At 40.2% G+C, this 23,068-nt stretch overlaps 1 protein-coding gene across 7 annotated transcripts in view; it reads left to right on the top strand.

The window, feature by feature from the left end:
• Positions 1-23,068, top strand: part of LOC107973273 (putative L-type amino acid transporter 1-like protein MLAS) — a 68,946-nt gene that overhangs the window by 38,824 nt on the left and 7,054 nt on the right. For 4 of the 7 annotated variants that reach the window (XM_024349477.3, XM_063797087.1, XM_063797086.1 and 1 more), the window contains 5 exons: positions 6,262-6,300; positions 9,327-9,490; positions 14,050-14,186; positions 15,490-15,548; positions 16,827-16,953. In XM_024349477.3, the coding sequence (XP_024205245.1) occupies positions 6,262-6,266 (5 nt within the window). In that variant the 3' untranslated portion in view covers positions 6,267-6,300; positions 9,327-9,490; positions 14,050-14,186; positions 15,490-15,548; positions 16,827-16,953. Of the gene's footprint in view, positions 1-6,261; positions 6,301-9,326; positions 9,491-14,049; positions 14,187-15,489; positions 15,549-16,826; positions 17,041-20,704; positions 20,831-21,199; positions 21,273-22,194; positions 22,293-23,068 lie in introns of those variants that run through there. The other 3 variants (XR_010152342.1, XM_063797088.1, XM_063797085.1) reach the window with 3 other exon arrangements.

Here is a 23,068-nt window from a genome sequence, read left to right as displayed (position 1 = left end):
TCACCATTTTGGCCAGGCTGGTGTCCAACTCCTGACATCAAGTGATCCACCCGCCTTGGCCTCCCAAAGTGCAGGGATTACAGGTGTGAGCCACCGTGCCCAGCTGGTACCTTTGTTTTTTTGTTGGTGAAGTAGAATGTGTGTATGGGGAGGGGAGGTGATAGGATATTTTGGAATTTGAAGAGAATGGGAATGTCTGGATAGTGCATGTATAGAATGGGAAGTAAACACTGGAGGACCTGGGAGTGTGGTGCTTATTGATGGATCGTTGGGTTTATCCAGGATTGGGGTTTTGCCAGATGGCTGTGATGAAAATCTTAAGAGTTAAGGGTATAGGCAAGAGTGTTGTTGAAATGATACACAATGAAATCTAAGCTGGTTAAAGAAGTGAAGAAGGGGCCGGGCACGTTGGCTCACGCCTGTAATTCCGGCACTTTGGGAGGCCGAGGCGGGTGGATCCCTTGAGGTCAGGAGTTCGAGACCAGCCTGGCCAACATGGTGAAACCCCGTCTCTACTAAAAATACAAAAATTAGCCGGGTGTGGTAGCAGGGGCCTGTAATCTCAGCTACTTGGGAGGCTGAGGCAGGAGAATCGCTTGAACCTGGAGGTGGAGGTTGCAGTGAGCCAGTATTGCACCACTATACTCCAGCCTGGGCAACAAAGTCAGAGTCTGTCTCAAAAAAAAAAAAAAAAAAAAGTGAAGAAGGAGGAGAATACTTGGATTAAGATAAAGTAGAAAGAGTCACTGGAATTAAAGTTAACTAAAAAACTCATAAACTTTAGAATGGTACTGAGAAATTGTAAGGTGAACTGAAAAAGGCTCATGGGATTTTAGAGCCAAGAAGGCCTTGAGTGGCAGTTCCTACCTTAGTAGGAATAGCTTCAGTGGTGTGTTGCAGGTGGAACCCAGATTAAAGTGGGTTAAAAAGTAAATGAAAGCAAGGAAGATAAATTTTTCAACAGGTTTGTCTGTGAAGAGTCCAGGCTATTAGATTGATAGAGGGAGAAAGGCAGTTAAAGGGTTTTTTTGTTTTTTGTTTTTTTTGAGTCAGAGTCTCACACTGTTGCCCGGTCTGGAGTGCAGTGGCGCGACCTCGGCTCACTGCAACCTCCGCCTCCGGGGTTCAAGTAGTTCTCCTGCCTCAGCCTCCCAACTAGCTGGGATTACAGGCGCCCACCACCACACCCGGCTAATTTTTTGTATTTTTAGTAGAGATGGGGTTTCACTATGTTGCCCAGGCTGGTCTCAAACTCCTGACCTCATGATCTGCCTGCCTCACCCTCCCAAAGTGCTGGGATTACAGGCGTGAGCCACCGTGCCCGGCCTTATTTTCTTAATTTTAAAATTTATTTTATTATCATTATTATTTTTGAGATGGAGTCTCTCTGCCGCCCAGGCTGGAGTGCAATGGTGCAGTCTCGGCTCACTGCAGCCTCTGCCTCCCGGATTCGAGCGATTCTCCTGCCTCAGCCTCCTGAGTAGCTGGGATTGCAGGCGCCCGCCACCACGCCTGGCTGATACTGGTATTTTTAGTAGAGACGGGGTTTCACTACATTGGCCAGGCTGGTCTTGAACTCCTGACCTCATGATCCACCCACCTTGGCCTCCCAAAGTGCTGGGATTACCAGCGTGAGCCACTGCACCCGGCCTTTAGTTTTTTTTTGAGACAGAGTCTTGCTCTGTCACCAGGCTGGAGTGTAGTGGCACGATCTCGGCTCACTGCAAGCTCTGCCTCCCGGGTTCAAACGATTCCCCTGCCTCAGCCTCCCAAGTAGGTGGGACTACAGGTGCGTGCCACCACGCGCAGGTAGTTTTATTTTTTCTATTTTAGTAGAGACGGGGTTTCACCATGTTGGCCAGGGTGGTCTCAATCTCCTGACCTTATGATCTGCCTGTCTTCGCCTCCCAAAGTGCTGGGATTACAGGCGTGAGCCACCGTGCCCGGCCATTTTTTGTTTTTGTTTTTGTTTTTTTTAAAGTAAGACTTTTGAGAGTGCTCGTATGTTGACGATGTGATAAGCAGTAGTAAAATGGGAGATTTTGCAACGTACAAAAGAAGCAGGCCGGGTGCAGTGGCTCAAGCCTGTAATCCCAGCACTTTGGGGAGGCCAAGGTGGGCAGATCACGAGGTCAGGAGATCGAGACCATCCTGGCTAACATGGTGAAACCCCGTCTCTACTAAAAATACAAAAAATTAGCCGGGCATGATGGTGGGCGCCTGTAGTCCCAGCTACTCGGGAGGCTGAGGCAGGAGAATGGCGTGAATCCGGGAGGCAGTGAGTCGAGATCACGCCACTACACTTCAGCCTGGTTGACAGAGTGAGACTACATCTCAAAAAAAAAAAGACAAGACATACCTTGGAAAATGGGGGGAATAGACAGATCCAGATGATTTCTATGGATAGGAGGTTTATTTGTTCCATTATGCGAAGATGATGGGAAGAAAAGCTGTATGTGGAGATGCAGGTGAATTTGTGGATATATTAGAAGGAAGATGACAGGCAGCGATGGAGTGTTGAAGAGCTCAAACATTAGACAGTACTGGGTCTGAGTTCTGACTCTGCCTTTTACAAGGTGTGCAACCTTAGGCCAGTTATGAAACGTTAGTTATCAAGTTATAACTAATGGGATTGTGTTGAACACGAAATGACATGATAAACATATGTAAACTGCTTGGATCAGTTGCCCACTAGCTCTTGTTAGGAGCTAAAATGTTAGCTCTTGCTGAGGGTGCTGTCAAATGGCTTCTATTTCTCATGGAGCAGAAATCTATAAGGTCATCCACTGGTAGTGGTGGGAGAAGGAAGAAGGTGCAGAAAGTTTTACAGATGTTTTGGAAAGGAAAGAAACCTGGTGAGGGAAATGTGGGCAGCATCAGAGGCCCACTTGAAGTCAGAGAAAAGGAGCATTGGGGCATGGAGGTGAGGAGGTACTTTCTTCAGCTTTTCTCTGAAGACAATTGTGCATGTGAAACAAGGGTTAAAATCAGATCTATTGCCCTCCTGGATTTATTGGCTTCGTTTGCTCTTTCTGGCTAATTTGATTGGAGTTCTGAAAATAGAGAATATTAGAGGTTCCTTGGAAGGAAAATAAGCAACACTGAAGCCAAATCTTTATCATGTTTGCTAGAAATGTTATTAAAAAACAATATTTATGGCCGGGTGCAGTGGCTTATGCCTGTAATCCCAACCCTTTGGGAGGCTGAGGTGAGTGGATCACTTGAGCTCAGGAGTGTGAGACCAGCTTGGGCAGCATTTTGGGAATGTTGTAGAGAATGGGACAAAAAAATACAAAAGTTGCTGGGCGTGGTGGAGTAAGCCTGTGGTCTCAGCTACTTGGGAGGCTGATGTGGGAGGTTTGCTTGAGCTCGGATTGCGCCACTGCACTCTAGCCTGGGCGACAGTGTGAGACCCTTTTTCAAAACAAACAAGCAACTTTTTTTGAGCTACAGTATATTTAATGGTTTTAAATATGAATGCAGAGTAAGAGGGAGTCCAGTCCATAAGATGACCCTTGCTTCTAATACTAGTTGCAAGTTTGGGGGTTCCCAAAACCACTCTTTTTTTTTTTGAGACAGGGCCTCTCTCTGTCACCCAGGCGAGAGTGCAGTGGCATGATCACGGCTCACTGCGCCCTGACCTCCTCCCTCCCAGGTTCAGGCAGTCCTCCTACCTCAGCCACCTGAGTTGCTGGATCTATGGGCACACACCACCTCGCCTGGCTAGTTTTTCTATATTTTTTAGAGACAGTTTCACCATATTGCCAGGCTGGTCTCAAACTCCTGAGCTCAAGTGATCCGCCTGCCTGGGCCTCCCGAAGTGCTGGGATTACAGGCTTGAGTCACTGTGCCTGGCCAAGACCACTCTTAGGTTGGATGATTTGCCAGGAGGACTCACCAGAACTCATTGAAAGCTCTCATACCCATGGTTAGAGTTTATTGCAGTTTAGGGATTCAGATTAGAATGAGCCAAGGGTAGAGGTGCATAGGGCAGAGTTCGGGGAAGTTCCAAATGTTGGAGTTTTGAATTGTCCTGTCCCTGTAGAGTTGTGAAAAATGACACCTTCCTGGTGGCACTGGTGTGCGACCATACTCATGGATTATTGCCAACCAAGGAAGCTCACTCTATTTTTTATGTCCAGCGTTTTTACTGGGGTTCCATGGTTGCATGCCCATGTGGCTAACCTTAGTCTCTAGCCCCACTGGAGGTCAAGCTGATCCATGTGACTCAAAGCCCCCACCATAAGCCACATTATTAGACTCTGCTGTGGCCTAAAGCCCCCAGATGAACAAGGACACTTTCCCCCCACCGCCGCCCCCCCCCCCCTTTTTTTGGAGATAGTCTTGCTCTGTTGCCCAGGCTGGAGTACAGTGGCATGATCTCAGCTCACTGAAACCTCAGCCTCCTGAGTAGCTGGGATTATTACAGGTGCCCGTCACCATGCCTGGCTAATTTTTGTATTTTTGGTAGAGACAGGTTTCACCATGCTGGCCAGGCTGGTCTCAAAATCCTGACCTCAAGCGATCTGCCCGCCTTGGCCTCCCAAAGTGCTGGGATTACAGGTGTGAGCCACTGCTCCTGGCCAGGACCCTCTTATTAGGTATGACATTTCAAGAGTTTAGAGATTACCTTCCAGAATTCACTGGTAAAAGCCAGACCTCTCCTTGGTGAAGATACAATTCTTTACAATTTTACAATAGTTAAGTATATTTTATCAGTCTATATTGGCTGTTTAGTTGACAGACAGTTAAAAATTGGTGACAGTCCAGATGTGGTCACTCATGCCTCTAATCCTAGCATTTTGGGAGGCTGAGGTAGGAGGATTGCTTGAGTCCAGGAATTTGAGAGCAGCCTGAGCAACATAATCAGACACCTGTCTCCAAAAAACATAAAAATAAAAAATTAGCTAAATGGAGTGGCATGCACCTGTGGTCCCAGCTGTTTGAGAGGCTGAACCCATGAGGTCGAGGCTGCACCCATGAGGTCGAGGCTGCAGTGAGCTATGGTCATGCCAGTGCACTCCAGCCTGGGTGACAGAGTGAGACCCTGTCTCAAAAAAGGAAACAAATCACCCATAAATGGATAATTAAGATTTGGTTATTATAGACACTTAATACTTAGGTAGCTAAGCTAGTTTTACCAATAAATTATATTAATTTAGTATCTCAGTATTGCAAAACTGATGCATACTCATTTACAGTTTTGACGTGGAATGGTTCTGTTTTGTTTTAGTAAATTTGAACTTAAAGTTCTCTGCAAGAAGAGATTTGTATAATAAATTCCCTGAGCCTCTCAAATTAATATTTTAGCCATAGACTCATATTTAGAGCAGTGTTTCTAATGTAATGATACAAGGCCCAGGGTTATTCATAGTTTCACCCTTTCTGTTATTCCTCATTAAAGCATGTTTGAATCCAGGTAAGAGGCATTACAGGGGAAAACCTTGAATTTATTTTTGAAGGGTAAATCATTTCCAAGTGGTATTAACCATTAGTATGGAAAGCAACATATCCTATAACTGCTCTGTGACAGTGAGACTATCTTTGCTACTTTAGAGAATAAGTACATTCCTACTTCATTGGCTTTAGTGCAAATCTCATTTCCTGGTTTATATCCATTACAAATTAGATCTCACCATGAGAGCAAAATCCCTTAATAAACCTAGGTAAAAGCAATTTGAAGTAATATGATGCTTACTCCAGTGACACCACTAGGTGTGGTGTTTGCATCAAGTCATTTTGGGGTGCTTTATGGAAATGCTTCCTAGTAGGGAAGTCCCTGACTTCACACTTTCCAGAGATGACGCTCTCTCTTTTTTTCTCTCTAATACTTAGAAGAATGGACTGCAAGGCTACATTTAGTCAGGCGATACCATCCCCAGCACATGGTGGATTGTTGGTGTGAGGTCTAAGGATTCCGGTCATTTGAAACGAATGGCCTCCTAGATTTGTGGCATTTTTCTGTATATTGAGAAGAAGTAACTAAAATAAGTGGTAACTATATTTGCGTGTGATTTGTATGTTATAGTTAACATTTAAATTCTCTTATGTACTAAAAATTTTTTGGTTGCCACATTAAGCCTCTTTATCCTGTAAGGCACGGAGTGTCTTTCCACCTCAATTTTTGCTTTAATGTATGAACCCTAATGGGACCATAGTTCAACTAAAGGCACCTAACTCATGAATGATATTTGCTCTATGTTTGAACAACAAATGTTTTAACCCACTGTCTTCACTAATATTGTAACTACTGTCTTACAGATTGACTTGATGCAAAACATCACAAAGGCGATTTTTGAGGTATGAGCTTTAGAAACTTACCTCTCATGTGGCATGTACCTCAGGCTTTAACTTTAGTTTGATCGTTTTGGGGAAATTTATGCATTTCTTTTTTTTTCTCTCCATGATATTTTTAGAATATTAAAGGGGCTGTAGAAGTATTTTTGGATCCTTGTTAGGATTCTTAGACTTAACAGATAGATTTTCTTTTTTCACTAAATTGAGACACTAATTCTGGCAGATGATATCCCTTTCAGCTCTTCTGACTAACTAGCCTAACATTCATGCCTGCTTCTTGGAGTTCAAATCTGCAGTTTCTATTTTGTGGCTTTGATTGCCTCATTTTAAGTGCTCATTCCCGTTCTTTAACAGTTTTCTATTTATTGGACTGGGATGATCTTGTTGGTGCTAACAGCCTGACATTGACATTTTTTGAAACCTAAGCAGTCAAGATTGTATAAAAATAGAAATTTCGTATAAATGCTAAACCATTTTGTGCTTTTAGGTTCAGAATGCTTACAACCTGAGTTCTGGTTGGGGATGCTTTGATCAATTTGTATTAAAATAATTTGGCAACTAGGAAGTTTTCAGGTATTTCTGAGACAGTGGCTCTATTCCAGTTTTTTTGTTATATTTCTGAAAACACAAATTTTTTTGGGAAAAAAATCTCAGTGTTCATAACTTAGGGGATTTAGAAACCTTATTTCTAACCAATGGGGAAGCTGCTCCTGGTTTTACAGTTTAGTTTGAAATCAGATGCTTCCTAGTTGGAAACACATTGTTGGTAGCAACAGATTACCTGCTTTCTTCAGTGAAGTATTTAAGTTGCTCTATATTGACTGTAAAAACTTGTTTTGATTATATTCATATACTCATGAACTGTTTGTACATTGTCTTTTAGACTGGAAACTAAGTTTATTTTGTATTATGGTCATAATAACTTTTAACATACCCTGCAAACTAAGTGTTTCTTTATAATTCATTATCTTATTTAAGCCTCACAACAACCTTACATGTTAGATAGGTATCATCCTCATTTTATGCAAGAGACAACCAAGGCTTGGAGATCAAGTAATTTGTGCAAAGGCACACATACTTTTCAGTGCTGGAGCTGGGATTTGAGCCCAGATCTTTTTTTAACTTGTATTCTCTGCTGCCTTATGGTACTACTGTGTCACCAGAAAATGATACAAACATTTAACTCTTAATAGTAAAGGTAGTATAGGAGATAAGTAAACATGATGAAAACAGGAAGTGAATATATGTTTAAATATTGGCAGACTTCAGTTATCTTTGTGTTTCTGAATTAGTCAAGTGCTTATTTTATTTGCTCATCTAATAAGAGCTTACTGTGGCATACATATGAAGTTCACACCCTGTCAGAAAAGATTATAAGCTCTCTTACGTTTCAATCTCCTTTCAGAAAGTAATGGTATGCTATGATTTATATAGACACATGTTAAATGTGCTATTTTTAGGTACATAAGGAATGTCTTTTCATTAGTTTAAAAAAGTTATGGTCCATTGAGTTAATATTTTAATGCTTATAGACTTAGTATACTCAGAAAATATTCTCATACATTTTTCTTGAAATTCCATAGATTTTATTTTCCCTTATGTTTGAAGTACTTAGCTTTATGAATAAGTGAACTCTGAATATTAGAAGATACTCCTTATGGAGCCTTAGTCATTTTAGTATGCTAGGTTTTGAATTTCATGAAGTTTCAGATTGAGATCCTTTATAAGTAATGACTTGTACCAGTTAGATATCCAAGTTTAATTGGACCTATTGTCTGCATTCTGTATTAACAGTGATTGCAGTAAGTGCAGATCAAGGTGTCCACCTGAGCTCATGCAAAGTTTTATGTTTAGTATTTTTGGGAGCAAGGAAAGACTAATAAACTCTAAACGAAATATATACAGTATACAAACACTGCTGTCACTTTTACACCATAGAGGGAGGGGCAAAGCATAGAGGAATAGGTTAGTTTCTGGCCTTGCCAGTGTCCTAAACTTTTCTAAAAGATTCAGGTTCTAAAAGGTTGAGAAAGCATTTTTAGTAAATATCATAGAAGTGATTTTCTTTTCTTTTTTTTTTCCTCAAAGTTGTTCCTCTCAGGAGAAAATCAGTAGGGGAAGAACTTACTTGGATTTTTCATATGCTATAACAGATTATTTTGTTGTCTTCTTTCTTAATAGTTTATGATTGATGGCTGAAAGAGTAACACTCGTGAGAAGTCTTGTAACTCAGCTCTGTTTTACTTATGAGGCAGTTGAAGCGTAGAGCAGATACTTAGATGAGGACACACTTTTTACCCTTGGCTGTACCCTACTTGTTTACTAATAAGCATCAGGTATTATTCTAAACAGTACCTAAATTTTAAATAGATGATGAACTACAACTTTCCGATATAACTTTATTGCATTTCTGATACCTTTTATTTTCTTAAAATGTCTTCTTTTTTACTTTTTAAAATTTTGATTGCTACCTTTACAATTAAGGCATCTTCAATGGGGTCTTCAATACTACAGTACCTAATCAGTACTTAGAAAATAACTTGGTAAGACATTGCCCGTCCCTGACATGCTGCCAGTGTTTTTTATTTTTATGACAGGAAAGGCTGAAATGTTTTGACTGATTAACCCTCTCCATGGGGGAGAATTTAGAAAGAATTATTCTTATTATCAAGTCATGTGAGGAGAACACTGGACCAGAGTAACCAATTGTCCTGTTTTGCCTGGGACAGGAGGCTTTCAATGCTAAAACCAGCAAAGTCACCCTAATCCCAGTAGTTATTCATATTTCTGAATGGGTCTTTAGAACAGTAGAAGAGACTGAAAAGTTGGCATTTCATCCATTGAGAATCTCTTCCCAGTGAAAGACTTCTTATTAGACGGCTGAGTGCTTACATATAATATATAGTACATATTATACTAAATACAATAGTAATGGTTAAATGTAAAATTTGGGAGAAGAGAGGCTTGTTTAAAGAAAGATTTATTTATGTTATTTAAAGTTCTAATCTTAAACTTTTCTCTTTTTATAGAACTGATAGTGCATCAGCTGACCCACGTAATTTAAAATATTCTTCATCCAGAGATAGAGGTGGTTCTTCCTCTTACGGACTGCAACCTTCAAATTCACCTGTGGTGTCTCGGCAAAGGCACGATGATACCAGAGTCCACGCTGACATACAGAATGACGAAAAGGGTATATATATTTTCTTATTGCTACAAGCATGTTTTTTGAACCTACCTATCCCACCTTCCTGCCTTCTTACACCCCCAACTTTCTCGCTTTCTTCTAATATATTTAAAATACGAATAACAAATGCAGTGTTATTTCTGAAAACTTTATAGGACGTTTATCCACTTTATTATTTTTAAAATTTAAAAATTTTCCATGCATAATTCATCAATGCAGTTTTCTTACAAAAAAGATACAATACTATTTTTGTTTTTATTTTCAAAAATATTTAGCTAAGGTTGAAGTTCCTCTTGGCTACTGTCTCTAAACTTCAAGAAAGTTTTAAAACAAGGTGCAAAATTTGATTTAATTTAGTTTTCATTTCTTTGCTTATTTTCCAATGAAGGGATCAAAATAAAATTAATTTAACTTCAAAGGTGTATTAAAAGAAATGAAAATGATTTTCAAGGCAGACAGTACAGGAAAAAGGTAGGAGAAGCAAAGGCTGGTTGAGCTGCAGATTGAGTAATAAGATCCTGAGCTATCAGGAAATTGACTGAATGAAACGAACAATCATATTTAAATGACGTACACATGGCTGTTTGTAGGTGGCTACAGTGTCAGTGGGGGATCTGGGGAAAATACTTATGGTCGGAAGTCGTTGGGGCAAGAGCTGAGGGTTAACAATGTGACCAGCCCTGAGTTCACCAGTGTTCAGCATGGCAGTCATGCTTTAGCCACCAAAGACATGAGGAAATCACAGGGTAAGGCTGGGAAAACGGGGACCAATCACATACACCTTCCGAAGACTTGTATCTCCTCTTATTCTGGACGCCTCTTACTAACGCCTTGCACAGGCATAAGTTGATTTAGTCTACTGTGCAAGTAAAAATTGTTTACATTCTTTTCCTGTGAATTGTTAATTTCCCACTAGAAAGGTTATAGTACATTTTAAAAGAGAATTCTCTTAAAACAAGATTAGAAGACTGGATAAGATCTTACAGAAAAGGTTTACCCAATTATCGTGGATATTGAATGTATAGTGCATAGTAGGCTCTTACTACAGCAAGTCCTTGAACTCTTGGGCCTGTGGAGGATATAGATATATATATATATAGAGAGAGAGGCTCTTACTACAGCAAGTCCTTGAACTCTTGGGCCTGTGGAGGATATAGATATATATATAGAGGGGGTACTTTTCTGTCTTTTTTTTTTTTTTTTCTCTTTTAAGTTCAGGGTACATGTGCAGGGTGTACAGGTTTGTTATGTAGGTAAACGTGTGCCATGGTAGTTTGCTGCACAGATCATCCCATCATCTAGGTATTAAACCCAGCATCCATTAAGCTATTCTTGCTGATGCTCTCCTTCCCCCCGCCCCCTAGAGTGGGTACTTTTCTGGTTTTTTTGTTGTTGTTTTCAATATATTTTTTTGAGCCAGAGTCTTGCTCTGTCACCCAGGCTGGAGCGCAGTGCTGCAATCTCTCCTCACTGCAACCTCCGCCTCCCAGGTTCAAGTGATTCTCGTGCCTCAGCCTCCCAAGTAGCTGGGATTACAGGTACATGCCACCACACCCAGCTGATTTTTGCATTTTTAGTGGAGACAGGGTTTCACCATGTTGGCCAGGCTGGTCTCGAACTCCTGACCTTAAGTGATCACATGTGCTCATTACAGGCCTGAGCCACTGGGCCCTGCCTAGAGTGAGCACTTTTCTAAAGTTAAATACACTGATAGCATTTCTGCCTTATGACGTAGCCTCACTGTATAGGTGAGTGCCTTGGAAGTTCAGAGGATTGGCCGGGTGCAGCGGCTCACTCCTGTAATCCCAGCACTTTGGGAGGCCGAGACGGGCAGATCACGAGGTCAGGAGATCGAGACCATCCTGACTAACACGGTGAAACCCTGTCTCTACTGAAAATACAAAAAATTAGCCGGGCGCGGTGGTGGGCGCCTGTAGTCCCAGCTACCCAGGAGGCTGAGGCAGGAGAATGGCGTGAACCCGGGAGGCAGAGCTTGCAGTGAGCTGAGTGCACCACTGCACTCCAGCCTGGGCAACAGAGCGAGACTCCATCTCAAAAAAACAACAACAAAAAAGAAAGTTCAGAGGATTAGAGGTAATGATAATTATTTTCCTTAAAGAGAAATTTATCGGTAAAGCTGAGTTATGGGCTTTGTCAGATGTAATTACTTTTTGGACATTTAGTTTTTGAGTTTTTTTTTTTTTTTATACTGTGTGTGTGCTTCGTGTATCTTGGTGAAAATCTTTGTGCCTGTAGCTTTTATTGTTGGTATATAACTTTTAGAAAACTGATTTCTTTTTATGTTTTCACAAGTGGAATGAATTCAAAGGCTATGTATGCTGTTTGTTAAAACAGAGTGTTTGAAGCCTTAGACTTATGATATTATAGAAGCTAAACAGTGACTCTAAAGTAGTTCAGTAAACAATTCCTCTTCTTCAAAGGCTCAGGGTCATGTAGTTTGCTAGTGACAGAATTGTAAGTAGAGCCTAATTTCCCAGCTGGTAACTTGATGACATTTTTGGTATCTGTCCTTATTGAAATACTCTATGGGCTAGGGATTTGTAAAAATCCTATTCTTCTCTCAGACATTGTGGTTTCTTTTTTTTTTTTTAACTTTTAAATTCAGGATACAAGTGCAGATTTGTTACACTGGTAAACTTGTGTCATGAGGGTTTGTAGTATAGATTATTTTATCACCCAGGTATTAAGCCTGGTACCCATTGGTTGTTTCTCTTGATCCTCTCCCTCCTCCCACCCCCCACCCTCCAAAAGGATCCAGTGTGTTTTGTACCCCTTGTAGTTATTTATTTATTTATTTATTTATTTATGAGATGGAGTATCTCCCTGGCACCCAGGCTGGAGTGCAATGGCGCGATCTCAGGTCACTGCAGCCTCCACCTCCCAGATTAAAGTGATTCTCCTGCCTCAGCCTCCCGAGTAGCTGGGATTACAGGAGCGTGCCACCATGCCCGGCTAATTTTTTGTATCTTTAGTAGAGACGAGGTTCCACCATGTTGGCCAGGCAGGTCTCAATCTCCTGACCCCGTGATCTGCCCTCTCGGCCTCCCAAAGTGCTGGGATTACAGGTGTGAGCCACCATGCCCAGCCTTCTGGTTTCTTTTATTATCAATTTTTTCTCATACCTTAGAAATGAAACTGTCAGACCCTTTGTGATTTGTTGTTTACGTATGTATTGGCTAATTATGGTGAATAGCACAGTTGAAAATGTTTTGCAAAAATTGAGTTTTTTGTTTTGTTTTGTTTTTTGAGACAGTCTCGCTCTGTCACCCAGGCTGGAATGCACTAGTGTGATTTCACTGCAACCTTTGCTTCCCAGGCTAAAGTGATCCTCCCACCTCAGCCTCCTGAGTAGCTGGGATTACAGGCATGTGCCACTGTGCCCAGCTAATTTTTGTATTTTTCGTAGAGATGGGGTTGTACCATGTTGCCAAGGCTGGTCTTGAACTCCTGGGCTCAAGTGATCTGCCTGCCTTGGCCTTCCAAAGTGCTGGGTAATTACAGGCAAGAGCCACCTCGCCCAGCAAAAATCTAGTTGTTAAAGGCATCGTTAATATACTAATAGTATTCACTATTGTTTGCTTGTTCTTGTGATTAAAAAATAAGGGGAGAAAAGTTGTGGTTTGCTACCTTTCTAGTGGAGGCATGCCTTGCATGTGGTAGATGATAATTAGACATTTGTTGAACTAAATGTGTGATTATGGCTCCCCAAAACTTCATCCCAGGGAAATGATGATAATGTGAATAAGAGGCTTTCCTCCAGTGGGATACCTAGATGATAAGTAGAAGCCTATATCCTGTTTTTACTCGATTGAGGCTTTATCCGTACCCCTTGGAAGTTGTTTAATTTAGCTACACCCAGGCTCTTTACCTGCATGTTGAAAACAGTTTGGAATGGACCCAAAGAAAGTTGTTACTAAGGCCTTTCTTTTTTCTCTCCCAGCCAGTCCTCTGGAATGAGGTGTTCAGTTGGCCTAGGGTTATTCATTTCTCGTTTCCTTCAGCAAATATTTTTTTGAGGGTCTGTTATGTGCCAGGCACTCTGCTGGGATTTGGAATATAGAGTTGAACAAAAGAGCGATAGGACCTATATTCCCTGAGCTTTTATTGACCAGTGGACTGTGACTTTTGATGTAATTTTATTTTTGAGAGAGGGTCTTGCTCTGTCACCCAGGCTGGAGTGCAATAGGGTGATCTCGGCTCACTGCAACCTCCACCTCACGGGCTCCAGTGATTCTCCTGCCTCAGCCTCCCGAGTAGCTGGGACTACAGGTGCACACCACCTTGGCTGGCTAGTTTATGTAATTTTTTGTGTGTCTGTGGAGACAGGGTTTCACCATGTTGCCCAGGCTGGTCTCAAACTCCTGAACTCATGTGATCTACCCGCCTTCCAAAGTACTGGGATTACAGGCATGAGCCACCATAATAATTTAATTATTATTTAAATAATTTTTAATTTTAAAAATTTAAAAATTATTTTAAAATTTAAAAATTCCTTTGCTTTGTTTATATACTCAATGGACAACAAAATGTTTATATATTCACAGAGAGATCGATGTCTTATTGTGATGAGTCTCGACTGTCAAATCTTCTTCGGAGGATCACCCGGGAAGACGACAGAGACTGAAGATTGGTCACTGTAAAGCAGTTGAAAGAATTTATTCAGCAACCAGAAAATAAGCTGGTAAGTATAGTATGTTTGGAAATAGGAGGATTTTTGTGTTTCCATAATAAACTAGGTAATGCTACCTTGAGTAGTTTAAGAATGGGGAAAGTCTGTATTATGATGATCAAGAACTTAATGCTCTCTAATATGTAATTTCTTTTTCTTCTTAAAGACAAGATCTTGCTCTGTCGCCCAGGCTGGAGTGCAGTGGCACAATCATAGCTCACTGCAGTCTCAAACTCCTGGATTCAAGCTATCCTCCCGCTGTGGCCTCCTGAGTAGCTGGGACTTCAGGCATGTGCCACTACACCTGGCTGAGGTGGAAGAATCACTTGAGCCCAGGAATTCAGGGTTGCAGTGAGATACGATCACACCTCTGCATGTCAACCTGGGCGACAGAGGGAGTCCTTGTCTCTTAAAACAACAACAGAAATGTAACAAAGTATAGGAAGGGTTCAATTTTTTTCTTCACTTTCTTTACACCAATTAAGAACTTGATATGGGCCAGGTGTGGTGGCTCATGCCTGTAATCCCAGCATTTTGGGAGGCCAAGGCGGGCGGATCACCTGAGTTCAGGAGTTCGATACCAGCCTGCCCAACATAGTGAAGCCCCATCTCTACTAAAAATACAAAATTAGCTGGACGTGGTGGCACATGACCGTAATTCCAGCTACGTGGGAGGCTGTGGCAGGAGAATCGCTTGAACCCAGGAGACGGAGGTTGCAGTGAGCTGAGATCACGCCATTGCACTCCAGCCTGGGCGAAAAGAGTGAAACTCCATCTTAAAAAAAAAAAAAAAAAAAAAGAACTTGACAATGAGCAGGAGAAAATTAATGAAAATGGTCTAGTGAGGCAGATGACACTTGGATCAAAGCAAGTTTCTCCTCCTTCCAAATTTTATTATGAGTAGTTTCAAATATATAGCAAGTTGAAAGAATTTGACATTGAATCTGTTAAACCCATCATCTAATTTTTGTCGTTAACGTTTTGCCCTAAATACTGCCTTGTCACATATCTCTCCATCTATCCCTCCATCCATCAGTCAATTTTTCAAATGGATTTCAAAGTAAATAAAACAAGCTTTTTGAGTTTATTTTTTTGTTGATGATCACAGCTCTATGTTTCCAGTGGGTGAATTTCTTTCATAGGCTGAAAGGAAACATGACATTCCTGATACATGCTCATTGGTGAGTGGGAATAATAAAGAAAGTAAAGTACTGCTGAATTAGAATTTGGAGGGGAAGACAAGTAAAAAAGTACACAATGCTATTCTTAAAAGTATAGGAATTTGAAGTTTTCATAAATGTGTTTTCTTTTAAAGGTACTAGTTAAACAATTGGATAATATCTTGGCTGCTGTACATGATGTGCTTAATGAAAGGTAAGTAACTAATAATGGTTCGGTTTAAATGACTTTAAAATATATTTTTAGAAATTACTTAACAATACACAAGAAGACAAACCCACTGGCTTTGTTTATGAACATCTATTGACATTTCAGTGGGTCTTGTCATTTTTATCTGCATTAATTATGTGTTAATTACGGTTGAATACAAATGGAATCCACTTGAAAAGAATCTTTATTTTTTGAGCCAGAGTCTCACCGTGTCGCCCAGGCTGGAGTGCAGTGGTGCGATCTCAGCTCACTGCAACCTCCACTTCCCGGGTTCAAGTGATTCTCCTGCCTCAGCCTCCCGAGTAGCTGGGACTACAGGCGTGCACCACAACTGCCAGCTAATTTTTGTATTTTTGGTAGAGACAGGGTTTCACCATGTTGGCCAGGCTGGTCTAGAACTCCTGACCTCAGGTGATCCACCCACCTTAGCCTTCCAAAGTGTTGGGATTACAGGCATGAGCCACCGTGCCTGGCTGGAATATTTTATTTTTTTAATTTGCTAGTCTCACTGGATAACTGAGTCTTGACTTATGGAATGGCATAAACTCTTGATGCAGGCATGAAGAATAAAATTAGTTTTTGTAAACTAGAGAATTTGAAACTGCTTAGAGAATAGAGGTAAAAAGGAATTTCCTTCTTTGGGTAAGAGTGGATCCAAACCATATATTCTCTGGCTATTAGAGTCTCCGGAGGTGTGTGGTCATTTTTTGTTATGGTGATTCCTAAAGATTTGCAGTGTTGGCAAGTACCCAAAATTTATCTCAGCTGGTCATAAACCTTAGTGCCTTTTGATGGTTTTGTTTTATAGAGTTACTTATTAAAGTTCTATGTAAATCATTACTGTTATCCTTTTAAGTTTCTGTATTTAACTATTACCATTTTATATTTTATAGTCATTACATATTGGATATTATGTAGAATGTAGTTATGTATAGAGTGTTTTATCTAATTATTTGTTGCTGCCCTTTTCTGAGAGTTATTTAATACCGTTTGAGATGGAATTTAGCATTTTTGGGCCTTCCCTCACTGTTTGTAAATAATTGATTTTGTAAAAAGAAAGTAATGTCAGACAGATACTTGAGGGCAATGCAGGCTAGACAGAATGTAGTATTTAGAGTGGAGAAAATTTCAACCTTTTATGTAGTTTGAATAGAAATTTAAAAAACCACTTAAGACATTCTTTTGTAAGATGTATTACTCGTGTCATCATAGAAAACTTAAGCCTTTTGTGTGTGTTTTTTGTTTGCATTAAAATAAACACAGTAGCGAATTGCTTCAGGAGTTGAGACAGGAGGGAGCTGGCTGTCTCGGCCTTCTTTGTGCTTCTCTGAGCTATGAGGCTGAGAAGATCTTCAAGTGGATTTTTAGCAAATTTAGCTCATCTGCAAAAGATGAAGTTAAACTCCTCTACTTATGTGCCGCCTACAAAGCACTAGAGACTGTGGGAGAAAAGAAAGCCTTTTCATCTGTAATGCAGGTAAGAATGAGGGGGGAAAAATGCATGATGTACTTGGGAAGAAAATTGTCCCTTAACACATGTCCTTGGAGGGGAGCTTGAAGAAGGGAAACATAGAATAGGGGTTATCTACTGATAGGAAATATGTTTTAAAAATTCCTCTTTCTCAGTTTGAGTAAAGGATACACTGTTCAAGGATCAGTGCTACATACATATATGCATATATGTGGAGAGAGAGGGAGAGATTTCTTCTAAGAAATTGGCTTACACGCCGGGTGTGGTGGCTCACGCCTGTAATCCCAGCACTTTGGGAGGCCGAGGCAGGCGGATCATGAAGTCAGGAGATCGAGACCATCCTGGCTAACATAGTGAAACCCCATATCTACTAAAAATACAAAAAAAATTAGCCGGGCGTGGTGGTGGGCACCTGTAGTCTCAGCTAATTGGGAGACTGAGGCAGGAGAATGCCGTGAACCTGGGAGGCGGAGCTTGCAGTGAGTCGAGATCGCACCACTGCACTCCAGCCTGGGCAACAGAGTGAGACTCTGTCTCAAAAAAAAAAAAAGAAAAAAAAAGATACACGTTGAAGTTAGATTTGAAATAAGTTAGTTTTAAGATTTTTTTCCTCAGCCAAGCGCGGTGGCCTATATGCCTGTAATCCCAGCACTTTGGGAGGCCGAGGTGGGAACATCATGAGGTCAAGGGATCGAAACCATCCTGGCCAACATGGTGAAACCCCGTCTCTACTAACAATACAAAAATTAGCCAGGCATGGTGGCACGTGCCTGTAGTCCCAGCTACTCAGGAAGCTGAGGCAGGAGAATCGCTTGAACCCCGGAGGCCGAGGTTGCAGTGAGCCGAGATCACACCATTGCCTGGGCAACAGAGCCAGACTCTGTCTCAAAAAAAAAAAAAAAAAGATTTTTTTCCTCTTTGGTTTTTAGAAATGTTGTTTTTGAGATTGCTTAGGACCAGAATGATTTGCAAAGTTGAAAATAGGAACTCCGCTAGGAATGCTGGATAGAAGAGTGCTTCACATTTGTAGAGGGAGACAAGAACTAAATATCACAACTTCTTTCTGAGCCTTTTGGTTTGCTAACGTGCCCCAAATTCTTATTCCAAATGGTATAAGATAATTATGTGTAAATGAATACCAGCTCTACTTAGTTTTATTTCACATTTGTGTATCTGAATATATTAAAACATCATTCCTTTTTTTTTTTTTTTTTGATGCAGAGTCTTGCTCTGTTGTCCAGCCTGGAGTGCAGTGGCATGATCTCGGCTCACTGCAACTTCTGCCTCCCTGGTTCAAGTGAATCTCCTGCCTCAGCCTCCTGAGTAGCTGGTATTACAGGAGTGTGCCATTAGCCTGGCTAATTTTTGTATTTTTAGTAGAGATGGGGTTTCATTGTGTTGGCCATGCTGGTCTTGAACTCCTGACCTCAAGTGATCCTCCTGCCTCGGCCTCCCAAAGTACTGTGATTAGTGTCATGAGCCACCACACCTGGCCTAAAAGATCATTGATTTAGTTTTGAGTAAGATTTTAAGTGATTAAATTATGGTATTGTTGTGTTTGGAATATCTGATATTAGGGTTTTTTTTTAATACAGTTTTTGATATGCTTAATTTTGGGTATGTAGTTTAAAAAATATAAAGGAAATATAAGGAATGTTCTTTTTCTTTTTAAATAAAAAATGTATTTTTAACTGGGCATGGTGGCTCACTCCTGTAACCCCAGCACTGTGGGAGGCTGAGGCCGGTGAATTGCCTGAGTCCAGGAGTTTGAGACCAGCCTGGGCAACATGGTGAAACCCTGTTTCTATCAAAAAAAGGAAAAAAAATAAGTCGGGCATGGTGGCATGCATCTGTAATCCCAGCTACTTGGAGGCTGAGGCAGGAGGATCGCTTGTGCCTGGGAGGTTGAAGCTACAGTGAGCTATGGTCAAGCTACTGCACTCCATTATAGGCAACCCTGTCTCAAAAAAGCAAAACAAAACGAAACATTTTCCCCCTTGATTATAGAGGTTTGAGAAAAATTTGAGGGAGGATTCAGAAAATTACCTGTAACTGAACAGAATGCCACCAGCTTGGGCTTATTCTGCATGCATAATTATGAACATTTTCCCATCTCTTGTGAAAATTCTCACATTCATAGAAAGATAGATGCACCAGTAAAATAAATACCTGTAAATATGATAATAATTTCATAATATATGCTTCACCTAGATTTACCAGTTACTAATATTTTGCCACAGTTTTATTTTCTCACACACTTTTGTTGAGCATCTGAAAACCATATACATGATGACAGTTCACCCCATAATGTTTTAGTATGCATCTCCCAAGAAGAAGGTTTTTCTTCTGCATAACAAGAATATTGTAATCGTACCTAAGAAAATGAATTTTATTACATATGTGTTCTATATTCAAATTTCTGTAATTACCCTTAAGATGTCTTTTAAATGATTTTTAGCATTGATAGTCTGTGCCTGTGTAGATTATAACATTGGCTATTGCAAAATAATGGTTTTCTTTTTCTCTCTTTTTTTTTTGAGATGTAATCTTGCTCTATTGTCCAAGCTGGAGGGCAGTGGCACGATCTCGGCTCACTGCAACCTCCGCCTCCCAGGTTCAAGCAGTTCTCTTGCTTCAGCCTCCTGAGTAGCTGGGATTACAGGCATGTGCCACTGTGCTCTGCTAATTTTTATATTTTTAGTAGAGACGGAGTTCATCATGCTGGCCAATCTGGTCTTGAACTCCTGACCTCAGGTGATCCACCTGCCTCGTCCTCCCAAAGTGCTGGGGTTACAGGTGTGAGCCACTGCACCCAGCCTAAAATGATGGTTTTCTGATTCTAGCATTTCTTTTATAAGATTGCTATGTAAAGCGCAGCTTTTCCTTTTTTAGGGAAAAATGTTTTTTAACAGCTGCAAAATAAATATTCTTTCAATGGAATGACAAATAGTTATTTATTATTTTATTTTTGCCATATATTTATTTTAAAAATTCATGTATAATGGTAACCTGAGCCTGCATGTTATTTATGTGTGGTGCCATACTGATCTTCTTTAATTTTAATATGAAGCAAGTACTAATATACTAAAGCATAAATTATATAAAATTTGCTTTATATTTTGGATTGCAAAGTAATTGTTGTACTTTATAGAAAAGTTTCCCAAATCCATTTTACTTTTTGGTATTTGAAATTTAATCACAGGTAGAATCTTAGAGCATTTAGGGATATTGTAAACAGATGTTATTAAGGACTAATGTTAACTGATGTCAAAGGACTAATATTAACAAACATTGAAGAAGAGAAAGCAGTATTTGTTTTTAGCTTAACATCTTAGTGGAGCGAAACATTTTCAATTTATTTATTTTATTTATTTATTAATTATTATTTTTTTTGAGATGGAGTCTGGCTGTATTGTCCAGGCTGGAGTGCAGCGGTGCAATCTCAGCTCACTGCAACCTCTGCCTCCTGGGTTCAAGCGATTCTTGTGTCTCAGCCTCCCAAGCAGTTGGGATTTACAAGTGAATTTTTTTTTTTTTAACTAAAACTACAGAATCTATTTTTCTTGGTCTCATACTCAGTTTTTTATGTAGTCAGTAAATAATGAACCTAATTTGCTTGTTTTCTCCCTATTTTGTTGAATGTTCACGGTTTGTAACTTTTATTTTTAAGCTTGTAATGACCAGCCTGCAGTCAATTCTTGAAAATGTGGATACACCAGAATTGCTTTGCAGATGTGTTAAGTGCATTCTTTTGGTGGCTCGATGTTACCCTCATATTTTCAGCACTAATTTTAGGGTGAGTTCCTCATTCAGATCATGGGGTGAGGGGGATGGTTGTGTGTGTGAGGAACTGAGGAATCAGATGGAAAACAATGCCTCTGCTCCTTTGAATATAATCAGTGATATTTGAGGTTCCAGGGTTAAATGCCGCATTTTTCTTTCTGACGTTCGTACCTTAAAATATTTGAAGAAAATAAACTATTTCATTGTTGTGAGAAATGTAGTTCTTTTATTTTCCTGCCCCTCTCCCCTTTCTAAGTTTCTAGAATGTCAAGTAGGTGAACATAGATGCTCCTTTTAGGATCTTTTGCTGTGAAATGGTCCACAGGTGAATGGCAGTAATATCTTAAAATGATTGGCCCCCTCTCTCTTTGTTTCCATCAAGGATACAGTTGATATATTAGTTGGATGGCATAGAGATCATACTCAGAAACCTTCGCTCATGCAGCAGGTATCTGGTAAGTCTTGCAGCCTATACCAGTTATTTAAATACTGTCGGGGAGGAGCAGTGGTCCCCCAGTGACCATCTATCAATACCATTTCTTTAATAATGCAAGAAAACTAATTCAGAGAAATGTTTTATTGTAAATGAACATGACTTGTTAGCTAAATATATATTTTCAGAGGAAATTACTAGTAGGTGGGTAGAGTAAGTACAGACAGGACTTCCCCAAGTTATTTGTAGTTTGTACTGGTAGGAAAGTATATGGTAAGAATATATTGCAGTGGCAATACCCTGAAGTGGACAATGGAAGATCCAAGTTATTTGTCACATTTTATTGTTTTTCTGGTTATTTTTTTAAAAAAGGAAATATAGGGTTAATTTGGAGAATTGTCATAAATGAGAAATGGTTTTGTTTCCCATTTTTTTGGAGTTAAGTGAATGACTAGCGTGGCTCATTTGCACATTTCAGCTTGTTTCAAGTGTCATAGTTTCTCGTAACTTACTTGGTGTAATAAACTTTTGAAAATAGGATATTCAGGTGATAGTGGTCTGTTTCATTTTCACTGAGGAGATGAGTATACACCTTTAATGGTTAGATGTGGCCCTGGGATTAGCCAGGCCAATGGTAGATTGTGGCATTTTAGTCTTAAGTCATGTGTAGTGACAATATAGATATGAAATTTACTGAAAAAGTAAGGAAATAACATTTACATGTTAATTTCTGCAGAAATTAAAGAGGTATTAATTAAAGAGGTATTGGTTAATCGTGATCAGCATGTTTAGCAGTCTTCATTTTATGATATAGGACATGTTTTAGGGTATGCTGCTTGAAAACCAGATACTTTTTAAAACGAGCCTCTTATATTTTTTTAATTTGGATTTTTTGGTGTTTTTTCTCTCCCCTACCCTTTCACAATTTCTTATACGATTCCAAGGGTGGTTGCAGAGTTTGGAGCCATTTTGGGTAGCTGATCTTGCATTTTCTACGACTCTTCTTGGTCAGTTTCTAGAAGACATGGAAGCATATGCTGAGGTGAGTATATAGAAAGCTGTTTCTTAAAATTTTGGTTAAGAAAAAATCTTAAATTGTGCTAGATTTATTTTAAAATGGCTCAGACCTCCTGACATTTAAGCAGAAATTACAAGCCCATTGCAATATTTTGAAAAAAAATTTTTTTTTGAGACGGAGTCTCGCTCTGTCACTCAGGCTGGAGTGCAATGGCACGATCTCAGCTCACTGCAACCTCCACCTCCTGGGTTCAAATGATTCTCCTGCCTCAGCCTCCTGAGTAGCTGGAATTACAGGTGCCCACCACTACGCCCAGCTAATTTTTGTATTTTTAGTAGAGACGGGGTTTCACCATGTTGGCCAGGCTGGTCTCAAACTCCTGACCACTGGTGATCCACCCGCGTCGGCCTCCCAAAGTGCTGGGATTATAGGCATGAGCCCCCGTGCCCAGTCAGTATTTTAAACATTTATTTCAGATGTGTTTAAGTTACCAGGAGAATTATTGGAGAGACTAAAAGAAACGTTGCAAGCTTCGTATTTCGCAAAGCTTTACATACTCTCGGTAGCTGGTATTTTTCTAAAGACATTTTTTGTTATTTATTTTTATTTTTTGTCCCCAGTCTTCAGAGTCTTAAAGCAAATTGATGTTGTGTTATAAAAAAAACACAAAACACCAAAAGCTCCTAAAGATTTTCCTCTTACATATGTACAGGAGATCTTGAATCGTACTTTGGAGGACAAGCCTTGGCTTCAGCCAGCTTTTGTGGCCGTACGAATATAGCATAGGAGCTTTAAGAGCG

This window comes from Pan troglodytes, chromosome 18, assembly GCF_028858775.2.
Source record: "Pan troglodytes isolate AG18354 chromosome 18, NHGRI_mPanTro3-v2.0_pri, whole genome shotgun sequence".
Taxonomy (NCBI): Eukaryota; Metazoa; Chordata; class Mammalia; order Primates; family Hominidae; genus Pan; species Pan troglodytes.
This window is presented reverse-complemented; position numbering and strand designations above follow the sequence as displayed.